Source organism: Aptenodytes forsteri, unplaced genomic scaffold, assembly GCF_000699145.1.
Source record: "Aptenodytes forsteri isolate BGI_AS27 unplaced genomic scaffold, ASM69914v1 Scaffold56, whole genome shotgun sequence".
Classification (NCBI taxonomy): domain Eukaryota; kingdom Metazoa; phylum Chordata; class Aves; order Sphenisciformes; family Spheniscidae; genus Aptenodytes; species Aptenodytes forsteri.
The window spans coordinates 595,943-603,261 of NW_008796213.1; the positions used below are offsets into that span (position 1 = coordinate 595,943).

Below are 7,319 nucleotides of genomic sequence, written 5' to 3' on the forward strand. Positions count from 1 at the left end.
CGGGCTGCCGGCCCCGCGGCGGAGGCCTTGGAGGCCTGTCATCGGCCCCGGGCTTTGGGAAGGCCAAGCCTCGCCACCGCAGCAGCTGCTTTCCCTCCTCCCCTTTCTGGTCAGATCGCCCTTCACCAGCTCCTCGCCGCGCCAAGCACAGGGTGGGCCCGACCCCCCCTTCGCAATTTTTCACTCCCATCATACGCGAGGGCAGAAAACTGGATTATGCAGAGGAAAAAAAGGTTTTATTTAGGATGGAAACACATAGCTAGTAATAAAACATAGCAATATAGAGGAGGTTTATGTAATATACAGTCATTAGCATAGTAAGAAATGCAAATATAGTAATTCCTAACTGTTAACACTGAACTTTTTATATGTTAATACTTTACAAACTATAGTGAGCTAAAGAAGAGTACTCTATCATAAAAAGGACTACAAAATCGCAGACGGTCTCTGGACTACCAGTAGGAACTCATCGTGTACCGATTCTGACTAGGACATCCTGGGGGGGGGGAGGATATTTTTTTTGGTTAAGTAAGATAAGGCCACATTTTTGCCCGTGTTTTGTTGATGTCCCGTGTTGGAAGGTGCATCAAACCAGCAAGGACAAATTTGGGAGAAACTGCCACAGACTAGTAATGGGTGGCGTTCCAACTGGAAATGCTTGCGCATCCATGTTTTCTGGGAACAGCCATGACGGTTTTGCATTACTCGGCTATCATGTCCCTCAGGCTTTGCGTGCGGAGGTAGGTATTCATTGTCCCATGTAAGATTCGGAAAAGAGGAAGAAAAGCCAAATAGATTGAAGTTCAGCTCCAAAGTCTTAGACTCAAAAGATTTGGAAGCGCCTTGTCAAGCTCTGGGTAAACTTACTACATTCATGAAAAATAAGGGAAGGTAACAAAGAAAGAAAGTTCCTAAGACTACTGCACTGTCTAACAAGCCAAAGTTTTGAGTCAGAACCAACCTGGAACTTTTTATTTTGATCTTCGTTTTAGTTGAAAAGTTATTTTACAAGCCTGATTCTCCCAGTTGTTATTCTACCGCATGTTCACAGTCTCCGATTTACCCAGAAGCTGGTGCCCCTTCCTCAGGCTCTCAGCACTCTTCCTGAACCACCAGCGCTCAGCTCTTGAGACTAACTCCCTGCTTCCAGACCTCCTAATGGTTTTTGTGCCGCTGGGGTTAAGCACCCACCCCTGACACCAGAGTTACCACGTCTCCAGCCAGTCCCTTCCCACCGTGGTTCTCATCACCCACCTTTTTCAGGTGCACCCAAACACTGCTTTTGTTTCCTGCTCCGAACACCCGCTCCAGCCCTATGGCAGAAGTGAGTGGGAAGAGAGCGTTCTCCTACCCACCGTACATTTATAAGGTTTCTTGGCCACGTGGATTCTCAAATGCACTTTAAGCGTCGAGCTTTTCCGGAAGCTTTTCCCACACTCGCCACACTCGTAGGGCTTGGCTCCTGCGTGGATCCTCAGGTGAGCACCAAGGGCTGAGCTGTGCCTGAACGTTTTTCCACACTCCTCACACTTGTAGGGTCTCTCCCCGCGGTGGATCCTCAGGTGCACGTTGAGAGCCGAGCTCCGACGGAAGCTGTCCCCGCACTCCACGCAGATGTAGGGCCGCTCCTCGGCATGCGTGGTCTGGTGCTTGGCCAGCGTGGAGCGGTCGCTGCACCTCCGGCCGCACTCAGCGCACTGGTAGGGGCTGGGCAGGAGGCCGCCGTGGTACATGGGCAAGACCTTCCCGCCGTGGATCCGGCGATGAGTGGTGAGCGCCGAGCTCTGGCTAAAGCCCTTCCCGCACACGGGGCACTTGTAGGGTTTCTCGCCAGTGTGTGTTCGCATGTGGGTTACCAGCGAGGAGCTCTGCCGGAAGGTTTTTCCGCACTCAGTGCACTCGTACGGCTTCTCTCCCGTGTGGATCCTCTGATGCCGAATGATGGCCGAGCTGTCCCGGAAACGCTTCCCACACTCCTGGCACTTGTGGGGCTTCTCTCCGGTGTGGACTCTCCGGTGTATGATCAGGGAGGAGCGGTCACTGAAGCTTTTCTCACACCGGGGGCAATTAAAGGGTTTCTCACCCTTGTGGCTTCGCTGGTGGACGATGAGATGTGAGTTCTGGCTGAAGCTCTTCCCGCATTCGTTGCACTGGTAGTGTCTCTCTCCCGTGTGGGTCCGCTGGTGCCTGATCACATTGGACCTCTGGCTGAAGGTCTTCTCGCACTCGTTGCACTGGTAGGGCTTCTCGCCGGTGTGGATCCGCTGGTGTTTGATCAGGTCCGAGTTGCGGGTGAAACTTTTCCCACATTCAGAGCAGCTGAAGGGTTTCTCTGCCAGGTGGATCCTCTGGTGCTGGCTCAGGTACGAGCTCCGGCTGAAGCTCTTCCCACACTCGGGACATTCATAGGTTTTCTCTCCCACCTGCTGAATCCAAATGGCACCATTCCCACACATGGGTGGGTCGGGCTTGTCCCCAGCAAGGATAACCTTGCTGATACGGGCTCTGCCACTGTCCTCACACTCCCAGACTTCCATCCCACGGGGAGTTACCATTCCCCGTCTCTTTCCAAAAGTCGTCTCCACCTCATTTTCTGTCTCCAGCTCCTGCCAGCAGTCCTGTCTTTGATCGGCAACCTGGAGGGTATCTCCTGTGAGCTTTCTGGAGGGGAACAGATGCAGTTCAGCTCTCACAGGACTTTCCTGATGAAGCTTGCTCTTCTGTGTGTCGCCCATGGTCCTGTCACCTGCTGGAGTGAACAGAGGAACTAGCAATGAATAACGCCCCCCCAGCTTCTCTGAGGGAGAATTCCAAACAGGGCAACCGCAGAGACCTGCTGCACGTCACCACCATTAGCTAACAGCGCAGAAGCCAGCCCCTCGGTATCTTCTCTGGGCAGAGTGAGGGCATGGAGACCGAGGAGCACGGGAAGGGAGTGTGACCTGAGGATGGGCGGCCACTGTAGCACAGATTGCAAAGAGGGTCCTCTGTCATAAAGTTACAGCCCTAAGGGACAAAACCTGTCACTTGCTTGTCCTCAAAGTTCCCATGTCTAGTGAGGTTAGAGGAACATCAACACTGCTCTCCTCACCAACCCCCACTGTAGCTACCTCTCCTTCCATTGCCTATGAATCACTACTCTTCTTCCAGCGTTCCCATGCTTAATCAAGGAAGGAAGCAGCCAACACCACAGGAACATCCACCCTGCCAAGTAGATTATTTTCTTTCTTCTTTCCAGTCATAGCCCTTTTCCTTAAAAAGAAAGCCCTAGATATTCTGCAGCAAATGGTATCTAGATTTTGTCTACAGAATAGATAGGCAAATGAGTGGAACAATAAATTGTTTTATTAATCAAGCATGAAAATTAACATTTAGACTGAAACATTTAGAGGCTCCTGTTTTTTTATTACTTATAGTCATATGGAGAACACACCTTGGAAATGGATCCTGGCATGTGAGGTAAGCCGATTAGCTGGATGGCACTGCTTACGGAGTTAACATCGTCCTCTTACGTGTGGGAGGTCCGAATATGAGATTAATGCAGCAGGATAAACCCCTCAGGTTTTGTTTCGGGTAATCTGCTTATTTTGGAAGACAACACCACACTGGTTATACTGATTTCCAAAGTTTTGTTTACAACACTCAGGGCTGAGAAATATTTGTAGTACAAATAAAGGTATAGCACTGGCCCAAGGCATGCATCCCAAGACAGCAAAATGACCAATAAAACATTAAAAATACTGTCAGCGTGAAAGGAAGAAAAAGCCACACTTTGGTTAATTATGCCTTCTAACATTCTGAGTATAGTCTTTGCTGAAAAATACACAGGATTTTATTTCCTTTTGGATAGGCTCTTTTTGAAAGGGTATTAGATTCCCCAGGAATGTGTTTAATCTTTATCGTACCTTGCCTATGAATCTTCCTGAAAGCAGAATCTATATAGTATGGGAGCAGAAGAGGCTGGATGAGTGTGGAGCGTGCAGCACAGTACATGCCAAATTTTCAGCATTCGGCTCTTTTCTTCCCTTCCCAGACACGCTCTATTCAATTTCTCACCTTGTGAGCAATCTCTCTACTGTCTCAGTGTTGAGCTGCTTCTGGCCACAAAGCTGTTTCTCTTCACTCCATCCAGGAGGTTAAAGCCACGTCAGGGACTGCAGATCCTGATCAGAGGAAAGAAAACAGATGTAATAAATACCCATCATAGCAGTGGTGCTGTAGAGTGAGATTACAGGAGAGTAAGTATTTAGGAGACAAAAGCAACCAGAGGAAAATGACACCCAGAAACATGAGTCAGGGTCACCGCCTGTTTTGCCACGCACACTGTGACACCACCGTTCGGGTCCAATAACCAGGGCCAGCTCACATATCGAAGATGGGGTCAACTACACATGCTGTGGAGAGCTGCCTGCCAGCTTGCTGCCTTCTTACGAGTGTCTGGATGTTCCTTCTGCTGCACTTCCAGACCAAAAATGCCTCCTACTGAGTTTTGTATAAGAATATATCGATTCCTCAAACCATTTTCTCTCCATCACCTTTCTTCCTAGTGAACTAAATGAGAACATAATGTAGTTAATGCAGTTCTGTTCTGTAGGCAGAGGAAAAATGCCGCCTTCACAACTGGGCTGCTTTCTGTGTCTGTCTGGAGTCCCGTATTTTGCTTGGTTGCTCTCAGTGGCTCAGCCAGGCACGCACAGGTCTGGGCGAGAGAAGAGACTTTGGTCTGCTCACACATTATCGACAGGAGCAGTCCGAAGGCAGAATTTCCTGTCCTGTGCTCCAGAAAAATGACAATTTGGCTGCCTCGTTCCAGATGGAGTTTACAGGGCTGGCAGTGAGCAGAAAACACAGTCACACACACCTGTTTATGCACGAACACCGAGATGATGTAGTCTGGCCAGTTTTGACAGCCAACATGCACTCCCACTTCTCAAGGATCTCTTTTCAGAGCGGAAGTACGCTGCGCAGAGTGGGGTTTGTGGGACAGAAAATTAGGTCACCCATTTAGCTTTAGCACTACATTTGTGCAGTGGTATTTGTACAGAGGCATTTTAAGATGCTGAGGGCTCAATGACATCCTAGAAATGTACAGGATACAGAAAGAAAATGCTTAAAAACTGCACATGTGAATGCCAGCTCTGCAATGGCGTCGCACCATTTTGGTCACATGGATTCCCACCGTGCCACTAGGAACAAGTGTAAAATTACTCATGACTGGGTGTTCATAAGAAAAAGAAATGTAAACCAGCATCTTTTCCTTTCCAAATGAGAAACAAATTGAACTGGCTGCTCAGTGGTGTACCAGAGGAAGGTATTGTGATAGATGTCGGTTGCCAGACCCTCCCGAGGACAGAGGAAGATTTCCCCACCTGCATAATGCCACCATGATAAAAGGCGGCCCCTGATAAAGTGGAGAGCTGACATTTTGTTGGCTCTGCCTCAGCCTGGAGTCACGTCCTTCCTGCTCCCTGCCGCCTCCTCCACAGTGGATTCGGTGGGCATCACCCCTTGGGGAGAGGGTGTTTCCACTCCTCCCGGCAGCAGGCAGCAGCTGCAGGCTCTGATCCCGGGCAAGAGGCAGGGAAGCCGAGGTCTCCCTCCCCATACAACCCCCATCCACCTACGAGGCAGTGCCACTCTGCAGGTAAGCCTGACCCTGCTGAACCACCCTTCTGAATTTAGGAGGAAAGAAATGTCCTTCTGGTTCAGTCCCTTCCTGCTGTTGTTCAGAGCTGCTGCAAGCACATGGTCAACACGCGCCCTAAAATGATAGGTGAGCACCTACAAAAGGCAAAAAACAGATGCAGAAGACAGCTGGTGTTGTGCAGAGCCAGGCAGGTTGTGGGGTACGGCAGAAAAGCACTTTGTGCAATGGGTAGTAAAGATCTGTCCCTAAACAAGATGGGAAACCTAAAACACCACCGAGCACCAGACAGGGACAAGGTGCCAGTCTCCAGAGCAGCCATGTTTGGACAAAGCCGAGTCCCCAAGCAGCGTCCTGGCTGATGAGGTAACCCAGTCCTTATGAGGCCAAATGAGGAACGAGAGAGGTGACCTGCAGCGTGGGGAGGCAATGGGCCGCACTGAGCTCCTGTGATGACGGACAGACAGAGGCCCCAAAGGGGCTGCCCCATGAAGGACATGGCTGGCTGGGGATGGGCGAGCCACCGAGACCACAAATCTCAGGGAGGCAGGAGAGGCATGGAGAACAGAAAGCTGCAGTGGATGTCAACCCAGGGAAACCAAACATCCTCCGTGGGGGCCTTCTCTGAATTTGGACCCTGTGGCACAGCAAGGAGGAGAGCAGACCCCGCTGCCGCAGGAGGTGGCCTGTGTCCAAACTCAGCCTCACACAGGCGGCCACCGCTGCCTTCCCCAACACAAACCCAGTGCCAGGCAGCGCACAGGCCTGGCGGCGGGCAGGAGGGGAGGCAGAGGGAGCCATAGGCGGGAGGAAGCAGGAGCAGCGGAGGGAGGAACAGTGGGAACAGAGGTGTCTGTGACACCACCAGCCATGCCGCCTCCCCCAGCTCTCCTGGGCGAACCTGGCAGGGCAGGAGGAGGACGCAGGCAAAGGGAGCCGTAGGTGGGAGGAAGCAGGGGCAGTGGAGGGAGGAACAGTGGGAACAGAGGTGTCTGTGACACCACCAGCCATGCCGCCTCCCCCAGCTCTCCTGGGCGAACCTGGCAGGGCAGGAGGAGGACGCAGGCAGGCGGCAAAGCAGTGGAGGCAACGCCTCCGGCAGCGCAGGGGGCCCCAGGCTGTTACAGGCACCGCTCATGGTGTGATGTCGGCCACGTGGGCTTGTCTGGTTTTGTCTGGTGAGTAGGAAATGTCTCTTTCAAGCCAGGTTGTGAGGAAGGGCGGCCAACCCGGCTGCTCTTTATCCCTCCCCATCGCTCCTCAGCTTTGGCAATTTGGACGCGAGAGGAAGAGATGGGAGCACGCTTGAACACCTCAGGTGCAAAGATCTCAGGTGCTTAAAATTTTGCTGGTCTTCACCCATTTGAGCTGGTATTTTATTCATCAAGGAGGGCCAGAGAGTGACTTAGGAGCCGGGAAGGAGGACTCGGAGCTGGATGCAGTGGGCAGAGGCTAGAGCAGAGGTGGAGACTGGAGATGTGACGACGGAGACAGCTGGGCGCATAAACCAGACACGAGCGCAAAGGCAGAGATCTAGACTTGACCCAGAAGGCCAGAAGGGAAGAGCTGGCCAGGTGAAGCTACAGGGGAGGCAGGAGAAAGAGGCCTGAGAGAGGACCTTGGTTAAAGACAAACAGAAAGGGATATAGCTGGAAGAAATGGATAGAAAGGCCAG

At 51.7% G+C, this 7,319-nt stretch overlaps 2 protein-coding genes across 2 annotated transcripts in view; both read right to left on the reverse strand.

The window, feature by feature from the left end:
• Positions 1–689, reverse strand: part of DDX11 (DEAD/H-box helicase 11) — a 20,961-nt gene extending 20,272 nt beyond the window's left edge. The window contains exon 1 of the mRNA XM_009288395.2: positions 663–689. Coding sequence (XP_009286670.1) covers positions 663–689 — 27 coding nt within the window. The remainder of the gene's footprint in view (positions 1–662) is intronic.
• LOC103906480 (zinc finger protein 501) lies at positions 526–2,735 on the reverse strand. The gene has a single exon (XM_009288396.2). The coding sequence runs from the start codon at positions 2,733–2,735 to the stop codon at positions 1,314–1,316; it is 1,422 nt and encodes a 473-aa protein (XP_009286671.1). The 3' UTR covers positions 526–1,313.
• Positions 2,736–7,319: the final 4,584 nt, after the last annotated feature.

Bases quoted from the DNA above. Each gene is read 5' to 3' on its own strand.
- LOC103906480 (XM_009288396.2), bottom strand. From the start codon at position 2,735: ATGGGCGACACACAGAAGAGCAAGCTTCATCAGGAAAGTCCTGTGAGA.